The following is a 19,146-nucleotide window of genomic DNA, read 5'->3' as shown; positions in this document are numbered from 1 at the left end:
CAGGCTTGCATAAATCTTAAGAATGCTAAAAAGAGTGAAACATGGATCCGTCAGTTCCGTTCCTTTGTAGAAATGAGTTATTTGTCAATTAGTCACATCAATTCAATATTGTTGGTCTACTGCATAAGGAAGACAATCCTTTCACATGCCTTTGTTGACGGATCTTTTCAAATCTGTTCTTATCTCTCGCCGAATTAACTTCCAAGCAAACTTAGAACAAAATCGTAACTGCTGCGCCATATGTTTTCTATAATAATCAACCAAGAGGAGAACACCTCCTAGGATACGGCAATAAACCCCTTTTAGCTGTGTAAACAAAAGTCTGGCTAGAAGCAACACCACAAGAGCCGTTCTGTCAATAGTTAGCCATGTAGTCCTGCAGTCTGAACAATGACAGTGTTATTAGTGGCAACACATGCCTGCTGGTTGTTTATTGTCAAAGCTCCGGTCAAACTTTCCTGGTCATGTGATTGCTCAAGGAATTGTGGGAGATAAAAAACACCAACTGAATTAAGGTACTGTTATTAGGCCCATGCACCGCCACGGCTAAATTCGATTGAACTGTGTGCAGTGTCCAAGGTTCAGCAACTAGTTTTCATGAGTGGCCAACTGTCGGCTACTAGTTTTGATTCGCTACTGAATGTCATTTTAACACCGTAGATGTAACAGTCAATCAAAAATGCCATGTCATATTATGTGAGCTTTTGCATTCAAAATAGACGTTTTGGGTATAAGCGAGATTCAGACAGCTGCCAATACCAAGACATACTAATGGAGTATAATCCAGAATATACATTGGGTTTTACAACTATATTTGGGAGATTTCCTGCTGCCTAATGCACACATGCTTTCCCAACAACATTTGAGTTGAGGACAGCTGCCTGCTATGTGGGGGCAATGTAGCAATGGTGAAGCCACGTACTTTAGCAATGAACAAAGATGTATATAGTAGGGTTGTGCCAAAAAAAATATATTCTCATTTAGTACGATTCATAATCGATTTTATTTAAATTATTTTATACTGTCTTGCCTTTGTCTGTGTGTGCCTTTATTTGGAGCACTGTTCATGTTGTACCCGTTTTGGCCACTGAGGAGCAGTGTGGTTCCATGCGGTCTAATACACTGTTAAATTGTAGCTACATTAGAGAGTAGAAAGAAAAAGTCACGAACAAGTTATTCCAGTAAAAGTTGTTTTTTTTGCAGTGTGGAGCCATTCTTTTGAGTTATAAAAGTGCTGCGAGTAGCGCGCTAATTAGCATTAGCGAGTCAGACTGAAGTAGATCATTACAATTCTTTGCACATCTATAGATTGAAGCTAAAATCATTGTCAATCAAATCATTTTGAATCAAAAAATATTCTTAATTGATTCTGAATCTAATCGCAGACCCAAAAATCTGAATTGAATCGAATCGTGAGACATTCAAAGATTCCCACCCCTAGTATATAGTGTTGTGGTAAGTTAAAGTTGCCCTTTGTGTGCTTTGTTGTAAGTGTGTCTGTAATGTATTTGGAGATGTAAAATTAAAGAGGAACAAAGAAACATTTGATATGAAAGGGCAGGAGTGACATAGAAGCTTTAAGGTTGACTTACAACAACATACCTGAAGCTAACATCTTACACAAAGCAAATAGACAAAGGTCATTTGATGAGAAAACACCTGACGGTTTACTTCCCACCTGTGTGACCTTCGAGGTGCCACCAGTGACAATGTTCACCATGTGCTGACACTGGAGTTCTAGAATTTGAGTTGATTGGACTATAAATGATGGACGCGACCACACAAACTGTCACAGACACACAGTTTGCTGGAACAGGTGCTAGTCGGTGTAAAAGTAACCTTTAAAGTGACAACATTAAAATAACAAAAACTCTTGGGCCTAGTTCATCATGGATAAGTCGCCAACATAACACGAGTTCGAATGACACCCAAAGGAACACTTTATTAAAATGCTAACGCGCCGTTCTGTTGCATCAACGTGAATTCGATTTTTTTTTTTAAGTGATGTCAGAAAATGTATTTATTATGCAATGCACATTTTGAAGCGCATATACGCGCTCTATGTACAAAGCTAAAGCATACATGTTACTATTTATAGCGAAATAACTCACTTCCGATGTCATACCATGGTGACCGACGCCGTTTTAATAGAAACAGCGAAGCGTGCGCTTCCATTGGCTTGCGTATAAGGTGACAGAATGGAGACAAAGTAGGCTGAAAAGTGGCGACACGGTGAGCGAAAAAAGAAGCTACATAGCAGCACTACTGGGAACTAATTTGACCGAAACTGCAGGGGACCGCCTCGCTCACTCTCTTCAAACCTAAACGGAGATGTTTGAATGAAAATGTAAATGCTACATAGCGACGGCGGTCACGACGCGTCCATGACAGCAACACGAACAGGTTGGGGGGGAGGAGATTATCTCTCTTGGCACATCTGCAACTACTACATTGCGAAGGAAGGGATAACGCAGGACGGCGAATGTAAGACTTACCTTGACGATAACAATAGTAGCGTTTCAGTCGAGTCCGCTGTAGGTTTTAGGGTATAATATGAAAAGCGCTGTGCTATTTTACCGTCAAATGTAAGATTCGCCGCACTCGACTCGGTTGCCGCTTCCTCTGCTCCAACTAGTATTTCGACGTGATTGTGGGCGGAGCTACACGCTGCGTCGGAGACAGGCGACAGCCAATCGGAGCAGACGCTACGTAGCAAGACAGGAAGAAGAGATAAAGGTCATACTCTGCTCTGAATACTGACGACTGTGAAATACAGCCATTTAAAAAAAAAAAAGGAGGGAGATCACGAACAAGTGGTTGTGAATAGGAAGCGACAAAGTATTTATTACTTAACAAATAATCCGCGTGTATTGTTGTGCTGTCCAATCCATATCTATTTAGCGATCTACAGTTGTTCCTCCTACTGCAATTCGTAGTAAAATACGGATAGAGAATCAGAAAATTTATATTTTTGGTTTTAACTCAGCAGCTTTGCAATGTTGCCATTCAATTGTTACAAAAGACAGTTTTGGTAAAGCAATTTATGCTGTCAAATATTGAGTGATTAACTAAAACAGCCAGCCATAGCCCATTTCCAATCGGATTATATAACAGTCCGAATCGGCTATGATGAAATCATATCAAGTACGCATGCAACCTTTATAGTTTGACTGTGCTTTTCATCCTCAGCCACCAGTGTTTAAAAGTTGTCGGCGAGCACGATCGCCAGAAGCGGAATCAGTCCTGTTGCTGTACTTCAACTCTGCAAGCTTTTAGTCAGACTGCTGCCCCCAATTTTGATCCGATTGTGTAAGAGGCCAAATCGGCTAAGAAATCATGTTACATCAAAACTGAATGATTTAATTTTAATTTAGTGACAGTGCTGCCGGCTGGATAAACAGAAAGTGAAAAAATTAAATATGGACAAAACTTGACGTGGTTAATAATGATGGTTTATTTATGTACCAACAGATTTGTTTGCATTGTTCAAATATTTTCCCTGCTCTAAGACAGACAGTACAGTAGCGTAGGACATCTGTGTTGGAGAATATGTTCAGGAAAGAAAAGCACATTTAGATTGACATATTTACAAAGTACAATGAACAAACGGGTGACACAAATTTGAACTAAACGACAATTTAATCTTGTCTAAACCGTATTCATCATATCATCATGGGCAAAAGCACAGGATCCAGTCCAGAGCAAGTCTTCAGCGAACCATTAGATGCTACAGTACAGCAACAATAATGCAGAGGCTGTGAGGAATATTGAAACTGATAAACAAGTAAAAACTAACAAAAGTTGCACACTACTGTATGGAGAAAAGTGTGACCATTTAAGACAAAACACAAATCACGCTTCTCACAATTTAAAAAACTGAAAAGAAAAACAAAACAAAGATACCAATGTTTGAAGACGAAAATAACTTCACAGTGTAATAGAAAATAAAAGATTCAAAGAAGTCAGTTCGTCAAGACTGGTTGTAAAGTGCCGTTACATACTGGGTGTCTTAGAGGGATCAAGACTCCTTTTTTTGTTTTTGTTTTTGTGAAGAGCAAGAATATTAACGCACAACTGGAGAACAAACAAATATATTTGAACATTTCCAAAAATAATTTTGTATTTGTTTACGGAACTTAACTGCAAGCAGAATATAAAGCTTGTGTGTAATGCACTATGCACTGAGAGAATTACAAGCCACCTTTAGCTGTACAGGCATACAGAAGGCATCAAGTTGCATGGGAACCATCGAGTAATCTGGTCCAAAGGACTTTCTCCTGCATTTACGAGGTTACTTATTGTGTTTAATCCTGATTCATAATGCTGACATTCCATACAAGGATGTCAGTGGCTGTAGCATCTGAATTCACCACATAGAACCCTTAATGAAAGAAGAAACAGCTGCAGACATCAGGCCAGAGTCTTGCATTGCCAAGCTCTGTGAGATTCCAAACACTGCTGTTCTATGGCGCCCTCATGTGGAGCTGAACAGGGTGAGCTGATGCACCTTCCCCAGCTGTGACATCAGCCGCTTCATGCGGTGTTTGAGCTGAGGCAGACGGGCCAGCGGTTCGGGAGGCTCCAGTTCCCCCGTGTAGTCCAGCCAGCTCTCCAGCACTGAGTACAAGGCACAAAACAAATGAGGCTTCAGGAAAGCAATCTTCAGGCTCCTTAGTACATTCTTCATGTCGGCAGGTTAGACAATTTCACTTTGTTAGCTAGTTAACAACACAAATGTAATGTAAATGTTGGTTAAACACAAAACTATCATTAATACAAAATAGAATGGAACAATACTTTGTGGAACTGGTTAAGTTAGTCATTTATAATCAAATTATTTGGAGTATGGCCACAAAAAGCTAGTAGCAACAATGTATTGTTAGCATTATTATATTAATACATTACAGGAGTTGTTAGGCCATTGATAGAGCTTATGTAAATTCCACCAACAATTGTGTTCCTGCTAGTTCTTCATATATCACATGTTAACATGTGTTTGGGGGGTGGGGACAAAAAACAGAACAAAAACCTAATGGCAGAATGTGCTCCCGGGTTTCATCAACGGTAGATTTTGAGATAAAAACACAGTTGGATTTGCATCTTATCCTCGTCAAAAAATAACGTTTGGTAAATAATAATAATATTTGCAGACAGTTAACGAACACTTCACATGACTGGGAGGCATACAGTGGATAAAAAAAAAAAAGTATACACCCCCCGTTTAGATGCCAGCAGGGTTTTGTGACTTTAAAAACATGCAACAGTTAAACAAATGCCACCTTTTGTGATCTCTAACTTGTACAACTCAAATAAATTTGCTTGCATTTGGCATTTGAAAAGCAGTGGGTGGACTTAATATCCACTGCACAAGAATTTTAAGTTCAAGATCTCAAAATACAAGTAAATTAAGGCCAGTAAATGTCTTACCGTCCAACTCCCGCTCAATAAAGTCCATCCTGTGCGAGACCTCATCCTGTACTGCATCTATGTGATCCAGCAAGTTGAGCTGCCACTGTTGTTGTTGCTTGCAGTTATCTGCAGCCTCTTCAGGATGACTCCAAGCTTCTCTCTTCATTTCAACGTCAGGCCAAGAGCCTCCCGACGTAGCCTAAACGATCATGTTGTATGAGGGCAAAAAAAAAAAGAAGTCATTCATTGCTCCATGTATTATGAATCATTCAAACAAAAGGAGATCCTTGAGGTTACAAATGAATGAAGATTGTTGGAAAATAAATGTCAGGTGTTGCAATTTCAAGTACCGTACATGCTGAAAATGTAGTGGATCTATACTTTTTGAGTGAGTGCAAAGGAAATGCAATATCCTAATTACAAAGAACAAACCTTGTTGCTCATGCTGATAGATTTGGGCTTGTCAGTCTCCAGCAGGCTGCCAAAACGCTGCTCACGCTCCAGCAGCTCTTCAGTGCTTCTCATGCTATCCTCAAGCTCCGAGCCTTGTCGGGTCTCCACCACCAGCCTCTGCTCCACCGCTGGGTAGTAGGTCCGTGGTTTTTGGTAGCAGTGTTCGCTGGTGATGTACGAGTCCTGGAACGACGGGAAGGGGGACGAGGAGCAGGAGGAGGACGAGGTGGCGGCGGCGGCGGCCCGGCTCAGCTTCTCTAGGGCGTTGGACATTAAAATCTCGCCACGACTCATGTCCTCATCAGGGGTGACAGGAGAGGGGGCTGCGTTGCTGCCCCGATAAGAGTCCGAGCGGGTTGGTGGCCTTGCAACTCTCTTCCAAGGTTGGCGCCACAGCTTCAGATCAGGATGTGTGTTGTTCCTAGGTCGCAAAACAAAGATAAGACAAACATGAAGACTGGTGGTGGGGGGGGGGGGGGACTACTCACTATTAAGATAAACAGTCTGTCAATTTCTCCTATTTTAGTTGAAAAAAAAAAAACTGCTTCATGTGACCACCCTGCACTCACTGCAAAACGTTCATCTTCAACTGCAGTCCATTGAGAATCCCCACCACATGGTGCACATCTCCTAGCAGCTGGTGAGTGGTGGTGATCTTCTTGGCGTTTTGGTGAGAGTAGTTTTCTTCCAAGAAGGACAGGCCATACATGTGGCCATTGCTTAACCATTCGCGGTCATACCAGTAGCGTAGACTCTGCCTCTGGCCTGGAAATAAACATTCATTTGCATTAGAACACTACTGTTGTTGGAGCATCATTCATGTCCTGAACTCTTCTTTTAGGAGAGGAATTATATTAGACAAAAAAACTAAACACTTATTAACTAAATTTTCTTAATGCACACGGAGACTGAAATAGTACAGAATTAATACAGAATTAATCAGTTCGAGAACCAAATCACCTTTGTTTATATGGTTCTGCAGACAATTTTGACAATAATAAACATGTAGAAAATTGAGAAAATAATTCCTTTATCTTCCTAAATTCAATTAATATGCGATGCTACATTTTCACATTTCAAAAACATTACTTCGTTTTGTACCTTTACATACGGTACAACCACTGTGATGAGTTATAATTCACACATGGAGGTACTTAAAAAAAAAAAGGAAGTTTTTATTATGAAAATTGAGGTTAGATTTCTGTAAAAGATAGTTCATGAAACAAATATGTTCTCAATATTCATGTATTTCTTTGCATTATTGATTATGCTATGCTTTTAGTTGACATCGAATTGGGCTGTATATGGCCCCTAACCAACAATCGGTTTGACATCCCTGCTACAATGAACATAAGAACAAAGCGTTGTGACTCAAAAGGTGCTCTCACCTGGCGGGTCTCTGCAAATATAACAAGCGTATCTGTCTGGAACATTGTCTTCCAGCAAGCCCATGCATGTGCCATGCTGCCAACACAAGCAGTCTTCACACTGAAAAGACAAGACGCAGTGAGAGACTCAAAGAAAATCCTTGAAAGTGTACCCATCATATGATCGTAAATAATGACCTGGATCATGAAATCATTCTCCTCTTCCACCTCACAGATGCATCGTACAATCTCTTGGTCGTTGCCATCAGCACCACAGTCCAGGCTCAAAGGTGGCGATGTCACATCCACGTCCACCCCGTAGTCCTCGTCACTCCACCCACAGCTGTCAGTGGACCAGTCACTTAAGCTGTCATCATCTACAGAAATAAAGACAAACCAAAGAATCAAAGAATTTGAGTTTGTCGATTTAAATCTGAATACTTCTGCTCCGATTGTCCTAATCTAAAACTGTTGGAACTTGCACAAATACTTGTGGAATACATGATGAAGTGACGAGTAAATGATCGCTCAGAAGGTAATCAAGCGTCAGTACATTTAAGCAGTGATGTTAGCAGGTTTGTTGTGCAGTACATGAGCAACATCAGAAGACAAAAATCAGGTGTGATGCAGCTAACGATGATTGGAGCATAAAAGGGACAGAAGAGAAAGCCATGAACATACACACTGTACAAACAAGTACACGCACACCATCAGATACCCACCATCCACATTTATCGGCACCGAGTCGCTGTATCCTGGCCTGCAGCGGTAGGCCTCACGCTTGTAATTGTGTGAGGGGGGATATTTGAATGGCATTTTCAATTTGGGTGGAGGGCACAGTACTGAGAAGTCAATATTCTCCTCAATATCTGTGCAGTCTGTTAATACAGGGAAGGGGGGTGGGGGGGAAGCAGATGTAGATCAAGTTTGAACATTAATTTCATTTGACAAACATTTTTGGAACAATGGGATCAATTAAGAACAATTAAGGACAAGCTGTGTTTTGAGATGTGTTTCAGGGACAGCTCTCTCAGTATGATGCACGTACGCTTATACCATTAGAAAGCACAATACTGACTAGTGGTGCAAGGGAACAGCGGTGATCCGTGGTCGCTTCGCTAATTTAGGATGCTAAGAAACCGTTAATTACCCCGCCATTGTATGATACGGCAGACGTCTCTGACGCAAGTGGCTACTGGCTAGCACGCGGCTAGCTATTAGCATTAACTACGGGTGCCTGGCTGCTAACCTCGCCAGCCAGATTGATAATTGTGATTCACTCAAAGGAGTTCTTCACATTATTAATCTGGTACTTCACGAGGCAGACCCGTTCGAGAAAGGCGGGGCTTGTTGTACAATACTTTGAGCTGATTAGATGATGCATCTTTGCAGATTTTATTTTGACCTATCAAAGCAACGAATGAAAATCTCGTTTTTCTTCTCGTTTTAGGGAGGGGAGGGGCACGAACATCTAACACATAAAAATGCACAAAACTCCCTTGGCTGTTGAAATTCAACAAGGAAACTTTGAGTAATTCTGCGAGAACATAATTGCAGCATCCATTCGTTAGTTAGGTTTGTTTGTTTCCCCCCGCCATCGGCGCTTATTGGTTTCGTCCTGCCTAAACAACGCCTGATTGGTCCGATTGAAAAAAAGATCGGCAAGCGGTACAAGATGTATTAAATTGTATGAAAAACACCCTAAGTGCGGCAGCTAGCTCATCATGCGCTGTTCCTAACCTCAAAATGTCGATGTCATAAAGACTTTGTTTTTGCGGTGTGTTCAAATTAATATAGGCAGAAAATGATTTATTTTCTGATTATAAGTTTGTTTTACACATCCCAACTTCATTGTAATTCACCGGTTGTGAATTCCAGTTAACAATGTGGGACTTTGTGTTTGGGTTAGTCATTATCAGTGTCACAACACAATCTGATTTTGTAGTCACCAGTACTGAGGAGCTGTCATGGAATTTAACCGGTTATGAACGTGATACAAAGTTATTGGGTTGGCCTAGTGGGTTCATTAGCAGATGTAACACTTATCCCACACACGGAGAGGCTCAGCAACCACGGCAACAGGACAAAATGGAGGGCTTCACACTTTGCAGCCAAGCCACTTCCACAAAGTAACACAGCAAGTGCACATGCAAAGCAGCAGCGCTGTGATGGGGCTTGATGAACACAATCCCTGCTTACCAGACTGCGCCGCCTTCTTTTTCTTCCTCTTCTTAAGCTTAATGCGAAGGAAGTCTTTTTGTTTGGGTTTTTCTTTTGGTCTATCTTTGACCGGACCTGGAAAAGTTGCAAGCTTTAATTTTCCAATTTAACATCATTAAAGTGTTCTGCTGTAGCAAATATCTGCAAGTAGTTGATGCCTATAGATACCACAAAATGGCAGCAAAGTAAGATTCTAATTTCAGTTCAACATAGCCAAGATGTCACAAGATATGAAAACAAGAATAGCAAATAGGTGAATCTGCAAGTAGCAAATGACTATGTAAGGAATCACTATCCATTTGCAACTTGGTAGTCATTTGGGAATTGTTACTGACCCATGTCAAAGCCAAACTTGTCTGACTCTTTATCCTGCTGCGGACATCCATTCTTGTCAAGCTGGTTCTCCTTGCTTTTCTCCCTTAGTAGCACCCTCTGCTGATGGCCATGTGCGCTGATTGCAGAGGGAGCGGAAGTGCGTCTGCCTGCAGCCTTCATTTCACCCCGAGTAGCCGCAGCAGCTACTGTGTCTGCACAAAATGTAAGGCATTGAGTAAGTATGAGACTGTTAGCATGTAGCATTGTGGGTTGGGCACAATATGCTTTTATCCCACTTTGATTCTTAAAGCGATTATTTGGATGCTATTTTACGTTTGCTTTTTTAACAAGTTGAACGATGAGGGCATCAACAGACCATTTTCATTTACAGCAAAAATGCACATCACCTGAGTCAAATTTAGTTGACAATGACATTTATTGATAGCAATAAACTGGTACTGTTTACTGCTACATAGCTGTGTAAACTCTTTTCAAACTACCAGCAATGACAAGCAAACACATTCAGGACATAAAACGAGAGCAAAACTCACGCATCGAAGCAGAGATGGTTCGTCTTCTCTTGGGGCCATCCAAAGCGGTGCAAGTAGCCTGTTTCTCCGCCGACCTGGTGTGGCTGCACTCGGCCTCCAGAGGCTGCTCCTCGCCGTGGTAATATTTCATATGGTAATGCAACAGCTTCGCCTTACGGAAGGACTTTGTGCAGCCGGTGGTGCTACATTTGAATGGGTTATGGTCGAGGTTGATGGAAAGGACGGGGGGAGGTTGGTTTTTGATCACCCTGTACACTGTGTTGTGGAAGCACAAGTCAGGCACAAGTTAGGCAGCACCGTTCAAAATAGGTGCTCATACACTTTTTCTCCAGAGGTTTGGCACACTTCTGAAAACTGAAATTAAAATTTTCAAAATACAATGGACAAATCCCAAAACCACCTTATAAATGGTGTCAAGGTGTCAACTGAATGGCATTTCTCATTGCTTTCATCAAACCAATAACTTGCCTAATTTGCTTCAGTGGATCTGTGCAAATGGTTGTGTACATTTAGCACATGTACCAAATGAATAGATCTTGCTGATCAAACTGGATTCGTTGTTTTTCCGTCTAAAGGTTGTCCTCCCAAAAACATGTCAGGAGGATTTCAGTGTGTAAATCATAATATGAAAAATCATCTGTTCAATTGTCAAAATGTGAATTTACATCCTGGCCATCTCATTAGGGCCTGGTTTACAACCCATCCAAGGATGCCACTACCACCATATTCTCCTTTCCTCAATCCAATTGAGGAGTTTCTTTCCGCTTGGAGGTGGAGAATGTATGAACATCGGGGTCAAGACCAGCTGACCCTACTTCAAGCAATGGATAATGTATGCAAGGACATCACATGGGATCACTTTCGAGGATGGTTGAGACAGTCACGCCGTTTTTTTTTCCTCGCTGCATTGCAAGGGAAAACATCCGCTGCGACGTAGTTGAAAACCTTTGGCCAAACAGAGAGCAGCGTATGGATGGCCGAGAGGGTGAAGGTAACAATAGTGACTAGTGAAAGTGTTACAGTAGTTGGTTCTTTATTTACGTTGTGTGCTAGACATCATTTTATTTTTTCATTAATATACATAATTCGGCTTACACCTTCTTTTGTTGCACTCTACTGTGTAAGTAACTTTGTGTAAATAAAAACTGTTGCAATTTGCTTGACTGTGAATGGAGTATGCCAAACCGCAAACTTTGAAAAATGCTCTTGTAAAATCATTTTCCCTCTTCAATTTTGTTAGCGGCACCTCTGCTGTTGTGACAAAACATCAAATCATTTTGACTTGCAGTGCTCACACAATGCCAAAGGGATGATGCATTGTGGGGGCAGTGACTACTTGTATGACATAGAAATTTGATTTTGACACATAAGTAAGCCGTTTTGGATCCATGGTGTTGTGCAAAATCATCCAAGTTTGGCAAAAGCACTAAGTGAATGCAGATGAGCCAAAGCAATTGAGAAGGATCTTTGCAGTTGTGACAGTACTCTTTGTTTGGGAAAGGAACTTGGAGTGAAGCATGAGTGAGTAGTTTTGGGATAGATCTGTGCGCTTGCTAATGAACTGATAGGTTGTGCAATAATGTAATTGTGCAATAATGTAAGTCTGTTTGGCCAAATGAGCTTGCAGTTTTGAAAATGTCATTTCAGTTTCAAGAAATGTGCCAAACCTAAGAAGAAAAACTCATTCAAAACTTACGTGGTTCCCTGCTAAATCTGTTGGGGTTGTGGAAACCTTGCTTCCTCACAGCTGTTAAAAACAGGAAAAACACCATCAACTCTGACAATGTCCCGTCACGATGTTTTGCTGCACATGATTTTAAATCCACCCCCCGTTTTGCTGTATTATTGAGACTTACGCTTGACAGTCTGAGGCGGAGGGGATACATCAGGCTGCAAGGTCTCTGATTTGATGTTTGGTTTCTGCTCCAAATCTTCATTGGATTCGCCAGGGGTTGTCTGCTCTGGTTGATCGGACACCTCTGTGTATGGCTTCGCTGAGTCAGTGTATGGCTGTGTTGCATTCGCCCCCATTTCCACTTCCTCTTCTTCCTTTTTCACATCTCCATTTTCATAACATTTTTCATCATGACAGTCTTTGACGCCATTTGTAAGTTGGCTGCCATCTTCTGCATCACTGAGCTTCTTCTGCTCCGATTGCCCGGATTTCTCTTCTGACTGTTTCCGAGCGGGCGAGGCCTCCATTTTACCATTTGCTCTCTTGTTTTTGCCGTTCACCATCCTCACTTCCCGCTCCTCCTCTTCACTGTTACTGTCATTCTCCTGGTCGGAGGTGCTGCGTCGAGCCCGCTTGTTCCTGGGCTCACCGTTCACTGGAGGTCTCCGGTCTTTGCGGTTTGGGACTCTCCTAACCATGTTTCTATCAGAACTCCGAGACTTTCCCGCACCTCTCTAATAGTGAGCAAACAAAGAGGCTGGATAAGAAACTGATAGCCGAGTAGCGACAGACAATGGCTATGGTTGTTTAACACATACCTCTTTAATAAAAGGTTTCACGTGTATTCCTTTCACTGTCTGAATGACGCCATCAAAGAACTTCACAGTGTAAGACACTGAGGCAGGATGAAGGAGGGGGAAAAAAAGATACTTATAATTCAACTGATTTTAAAAAGTAACTTATTTCATGCTGTACAATACAAGGTACCATTTTATTTTATTTTTTTACCTACCATCTTTATTGACCGAGATGACTTTAGCAGGATAGAAACGGCAGTCTGACCAGCTTGCCAAGACCTTGTCATTCACTTGAAAACCCTAACAAGACCAAAGAGAAACACTTCAGTCCCAGTCAACACATCATTGGTTACTGTTGAAGCACTGAAAATAAGGATTGGATGGATCCTTGCAGCCCTTCTTAGCTTTCAAGAGTATTTTGAAGCCGTACACACGTCAAAAAGAAGCCTGTATAAAAAAAATCCTGCTACTGTGACACTTTAGTCGATCCCCTTTATTTACTTGTTCTTACTTGTGTTTGTTTCAAATAATGTCTTGACACAGAAGAGAAAACAGTACTGTGTTCTGAGCCAACCGGTTTAGAATACCCCGTTTATCAAAGGGTAAAAAACAAAACACAAAAATTGACTTGGCTTACAGGCACAGGAGCGTCGTCCTGCAAGCCTCGACGCCTCAGTTGGACCCTCTCTACGGGTCTCAGGTAGGGACTTGTCCACTCAAACCACTCGTCATAACGATGACTCCACTGACGGTAATGAATTAGTACTTTCTCATCATCGTAATCAATCTTCTCTATGTTGGCAGCATACCTAAAGAACAACAAAAGTCAGTCAGGAAATAAGGTTACATTGGTATTTTGAAGTTTCTGGTACAAGCGAAAAAGTAAAAAAAACAAATATATGTATTTTTTAAATTATATAACAGCCACATACATATGTTTGCGTAATTGGAGTCAATATTTTGACTATGACAAGAATTATTTCCTCAATGATTTTACCTCTAAAAATAAATCATAAAAGCATCTTTATCAGAGTTGTTGTATACTACTCACAAAAAGATAAGGGGTATTCAAAAATCAAACACATTTGGAGAATTTTGCTATTCTGCAAAAAGAAACACTGAACAATTGGACAAGTGCATGAAAAAAACTGTTAAATCAAGGTCACCAGCTGTGAAGCATTTTAGGATTTCAACTAATGTTAATATTTTTTTGTAAGTAGCATACAATGATTTTTGTATTTTATTTCAATGATGAAACATCTTTCATTCACTGTACATAAGATCATGAATGTGAGGTTTTGAAGTTATGAACAGCGCAGTTAGCACTGTGACTACTGTTGTTCACGTGAAGGACCTTCAAGTGTCTTTCATACACATAACGACTGTAATTATGACTTTAACAATTAGATTGGAGTAGTTAATGCAATCTTTTGGGTTACATCATTGCTGTAGGAACGGAACTCCCAACCCGGATCATCTAAACAAAAAGCTAATGACTAATAAATGACCAGAGAAGCTTGCCATCACACGGCACTTTTACCCTTTCAGTTCCCTCTCCGCTATGTGTCTGTAAGGTATCTTAAAGAGTGAGTTCTGAGTAGCATTAATGTTTAATTCTAATTCAATTTACACACCAACTTCTATTTATTTTCCCAACTCTACAGATAAATAAACCCCACACATACAGGCATAGAAGGAAAACTGTCAGCGTGATGAGTTGCACAAACAGCCACTGAGCAAAAAAAATAAAAAATGGATGTGAGGGTTCATTCAGAATTTTTCCACTTGCCGTCGACTGAAGATGACATCACCTGTGCCGGGGAAATAGGTAACGACCAATCATGGCTTAGTTTGCTGACCAAGCCGAGATCACTGGTAAGCCGTGATTGGTCGGTACCTATTTCCTCAGCACAGGTGATGTCATCTTCAGTTGACAGCAAGTGAAAAAATTATAATAATAATTTATAATAATACGTCGGATTTATATAGCGCTTTTCTAAACACTCAAATACGCTTTACAGTGGAATGGATACATTATTCATGCACTCACACATTCACACTGAGGTGGCGGTAAACTACTTAAGTAGCACCAGTGTGAGTAACACCGGAGGCAATGTGTGTGAAGTGCCTTGCCCAAGGACACCATATCCGGCCGGTCCCAATACTCGTGTAACCCTTGGCAAAACAAAAAAACATGTGCATGATTCACATCCACGTGTCCGCATGCTCTCCAGCATGGTTGCTGGACCGCTACCATTACTCTTTTAATTTTGGGGGTAACAAAGAATCTGACCATGTTCTTCCAATTAAACTCCCTCCAGATCCTGGAGTTAGTGGATGTGTACTGCGTTTTACAAATACTCCACCATTCTTCCTCAGTTATTGGCTGTTTTAGCTCCTTTTTCCTTGATGTAAAGGGATGAATGCCTCTGAGGCGACATCAAGCTTTTTTTTTTACATATCTGAAATTGCGCTGCAATTTTCTCCCTCATAAACCTTCTTAAATTTCCCAACAACCTTATGTTCTGTGGTGGATTTGACCTCTTTTTCAAAATAGTCCTTTCGCTGCAGGTACGGAAAACAGTCATGTCCCTGCAATCCAAACCTATCCTTTAACTCTACAAAACTCTGCAGCTTACTTTGTTCCACTATCATGCACAGTGCTGTTATTCCTTTGTTGGCCCATTGCTTGAACCCTTTATCATTCACCCCAGGAATAAACCTTTCATTAAATGCAAACCAACTCAAAGCCCTTTCCAACTCATATCTTTTCACAACCATTTTCCATATTTCCATTGTAGTTTATTATCCCACCCAGTTGATTACTTAATTGTTTTAATAAACCCTTGTGTGCTATTAAATTCCGCACCTCAGTGTTGGCCTTCCCTAATTCTATACTTTTCCAGTTTGCAACATAACCCTCCTTACACCAGTAAAACAAGGGTCTAATTTGTGCTGCAGAGAAATATTCTTGGGAGGCTTGGTAAAGCCAAGCCCCTCTCTTTAGGAAGCTGCAGAGTTTTGTATCTTATTCTGGGTTTCTTCCCTCCCCATATGAGCCTCGATATCCACCTATCCCACTCCACAAATAGTTTTTGGGGAACCAGCACTGGTAGAGGAAAGTTGCAACCTTTTTACTCAATGCATTAATTAATTAATTTATTTTACAAAAGGGTGTTGGAAAAAATATATCCAAATCGCTGTCATTGCGCATAATCTTCATACCTTCAAAATCATTATTTTTCAGGAAACCCTAAAAACATGAGAGATCAAACAATTTTCTAAACTTCAGATTGACCAATAATGTGTAATAATAACACTCAAACGTGGACTGACTAATAGTATAGATCTGTGGAAAAATATGAAATTGTGACAGAGGAGATTTTAACCTGGTGGCAAGTAACACTGGGTAGCCACTCACTTCGTTCCATGTCCTAGTCCCGCCCCAACCATGAGAGCTGCGTTGAACATTCACATGAGACAAAACTGCCCCAAAACGCCACAACACGATATTAATATCCACAACGGCTTGGTGGATATTGAACAAATATTCTAAATGTGATACGCAAACATTCATTAAATGCTTTACTTTAATGCATGAAATTATGTTTATTGCTCAAACACAAGCTGTGCTACCTTAAACGTAGCCATCCGCTGTCACACGAAAGGTAAATCTATGGTCAAAATTGAGAGTAATCTGCGTTAATTCATGATTAATGTGATAATTTTTGGTGATTAATAAATCATTAACGCTTTAACTTTGGCAGCACTAATTCTAACCAAAGAATGTTACATTTTACCTTTAGTAGGAACTGGGAACTGTTTTAAACTACATTAGCGGTCTCCTTAAAGTAAAAAACAAAACAAAAACATTGCATGTACAGTTTGTCGCGTTTGACTTGGACACAACGGACAAGGAGACTACAACCACTACAATGACTGTCCTAGGAAGGAAATAAAGCAAATGTGAACGTGGTGACAAGTTACAAGGATGGAAAAGCATGAATGAGGCCATGACTCACCAGTTTTTGAGGCTATCTCTGGCCTCAAGCTGAGCTCCCACCTCAAATGTTATCCCTCTTCTGTTAGGGGGCGTCTTACTCATACTGCCCACATCAAGGCTCTCTTCCTGTACACACACAAACACACACATCCACCCATGAAGGCACTATTCAAAAACTAAACTACTCATAAATGACACCATTTTGTACCACGAATCTCTATCACTACCACTGTAGTCCAACTGAGCATCTTGTGTGTGGGGAAAATATAGGACAGTGGCAAAGCACACACAGATCGATTGGAAGATGATGCGAGGGGAAAATAACAAGCTGGTGAGCCAGGCCCCTTTTAATGGTAATGAGATGAGCTTAAGTCATGTTAAAATTCAGGATCAGCATTCGCCTCACCTTTATGAAAGAATTTACATCAACCGTAGTATCCAAACATGTCCAATAAGAGACGGTCAGCACCAAGTGCAGCCCATCATACAACCACGATATTCCATCCTTCATATCCTAATTGTGGAAATATACATAAACTGTATAATAAACATATCTTACTTGCTTAAAGGGCGACACCGCACAGCAACCTACAAAACCGGATATGTTCACGCTTCTCGGCCCACGTGCTTTCTCATCAGCAGATCCCACGTTCAGACACAATAGGAGACAATGGTAACGGGTCCAGTACAAGGCCGGCGCCGTCTGGCGCAGGTCGCCGATTAACATTTACGTTACGCTTGAAAAGTGATCAACTACAAACATAGTCATTGAAGTGTGTGTGTTTTATGGTCAGATCAAGGACATAACAGCGCCAAGGCTGACACAAGAAACGAGACTTGGGAGGAGGAGGAGTAGGAGGAGGGGGGGAGGATGCCATGCCGCCACCGGTAAAAGACACACGACGACAGGGTTTAACATTGAAGTAGCAATCAGTTACAAATTATCCATGTAAAATTAATGTTATTGTGCGATTATATAAAATTGATTGAATGTACACGCACGATTGTGCCCAAATTTGAAAAAAAAAAAAACCCCTCAAGCATCGAATAAGATTAGCTTAATATTTTATTGCATACACTTGTTTGCTGTGCTGTTTTTGGCCACATCAGCCAGGACTTGACACTTTATTGTACAGTAGTGTTTTATAACCAGTAGGCGTAGCGCGAAAACCCTTTGCATACGTCAGGCTGACCGCAAATCCGATTGGTGGAATGAGTCTCACGTGGGCGGGAAGAAGCATTCGGATTGGCCGTGCAGCTGTCACTCAAGCTAGCGCGCTGGGGCCTCGCGCAAAGGCCTTTACTTCTCCATACTTTTCTCCGTGGGAGCGCGGCGGCGTGGGAACACAAAGCATTTAACTTCTCCAACTACGACATCATACAGCCACCTCAAGGATCCAAGCGGGGAGCGAGATGATAACGCACATCAACAAAGTCACGAATCTCGCCCCCAGCGGCCTCAATCAACACCGTGTTAGCCACTTCGTCACATTTGTTTTGAACTCAAAAAGCCGACATGCGGCACCACGCCAGCTACGATGTTGTTGCGTCCACCGAAAGGGTCGATTTCGCCAATTATGTACTCGGAAGTGCGACGAGGAATGCGGTTTGGGCTTCTTACCTGTTCCCCAGTCACCTTTAGTCCGGTTGGGTGTCAAATATGAGGCGAAATCCTTTCAAGAACAGGAACCGCCGCCTCCGCCTGTCTGCTTCACAGATCACGCAGTTGAATTTCTCAGTTGCATTCACCACCGGCGCGGGCTGCGTGGAGCACGTGTACGCATGCGCGAACAACGGTCCCGCGCGTCATCGTCTCGATCTTATTTGTTTATTTATTTTACAAAAAATCATTTTAATATTTAATAATTTAGAGGATTTGCATTGTTTAAATTAAATCAACGAATTACTAAATGTAATTAATATTACATTTAATACACATATTGTTTTTTTTTATACATCAGTTAGAATTATTTATCATTTGACTATCAACATACACAAGTAGTTATCTAGTGTTAGCAGATTTGGAAGATAATTAAATCACACAAGACTATAATTGTTCTTTTAAAAACTGTTAAATCTTGTAAAAAGGCATCCTACCTTATAGCTTGGGGAAAACACACCCTATCCCATAAGTCATTTTGATCCATACAGATGAGACATGGTTTTGTTTGTGCATAATATTACATTTAATTTTCAAATGTTGACATTGCTCTTACTTCAACTGAAACACAAAAGTAAAATAATTTTCACAAACACTTGCCTGTGACAAATCACATTTTCAAAGGTTCTAAAATGTGTTTAACTATTACAGTATTTTAAATCAGTAAAGGTTGACACGCACACACACAAATCAAAA

General features: G+C 41.0%; 2 protein-coding genes across 5 annotated transcripts in view; both read right to left on the bottom strand.

Annotated features, from left to right (window-relative positions):
- Positions 1–2,664, bottom strand: part of ndrg3a (ndrg family member 3a) — a 36,033-nt gene extending 33,369 nt beyond the window's left edge. For all 3 annotated transcript variants that reach the window (XM_086086588.1, XM_086086589.1, XM_086086591.1), the window contains exon 1: positions 2,496–2,664. The gene's annotated coding sequence lies outside the window, so the exon portion shown is untranslated. The remainder of the gene's footprint in view (positions 1–2,495) is intronic.
- A 766-nt stretch (positions 2,665–3,430) lies between these two features.
- On the bottom strand, positions 3,431–18,558 carry phf20a (PHD finger protein 20, a). 2 transcript variants are annotated; one of them, XM_086087453.1, is made up of 17 exons: positions 18,412–18,558; positions 16,810–16,916; positions 13,425–13,596; positions 13,003–13,087; positions 12,809–12,885; positions 12,172–12,724; positions 12,012–12,062; positions 10,316–10,570; positions 9,785–9,976; positions 9,429–9,524; positions 7,952–8,107; positions 7,428–7,606; positions 7,251–7,350; positions 6,432–6,627; positions 5,842–6,283; positions 5,428–5,608; positions 3,431–4,617 (listed from the first exon to the last, which is right to left on the bottom strand). In XM_086087453.1, exons 2-17 carry the CDS (start codon positions 16,890–16,892, stop codon positions 4,475–4,477), a joined length of 2,961 nt encoding a protein of 986 aa, XP_085943579.1. In that variant the 5' UTR covers positions 16,893–16,916; positions 18,412–18,558; the 3' UTR covers positions 3,431–4,474. The 2 variants fall into 2 exon arrangements, with proteins under 2 accessions (XP_085943579.1, XP_085943581.1); XM_086087455.1 differs by lacking the exon at positions 7,952–8,107.
- Between the last annotated feature and the right edge of the window lie 588 nt (positions 18,559–19,146).

The sequence above is a fragment of the Leptonotus elevatus genome, chromosome 10, assembly GCF_054856555.1.
Source record: "Leptonotus elevatus isolate MCC_2025b chromosome 10, RoL_Lele_1.0, whole genome shotgun sequence".
In the NCBI taxonomy this organism is placed as follows: Eukaryota; Metazoa; Chordata; class Actinopteri; order Syngnathiformes; family Syngnathidae; genus Leptonotus; species Leptonotus elevatus.
Note: the sequence above shows the minus strand (reverse complement) of the source record. Positions and strands in the feature narration are given on the sequence as shown.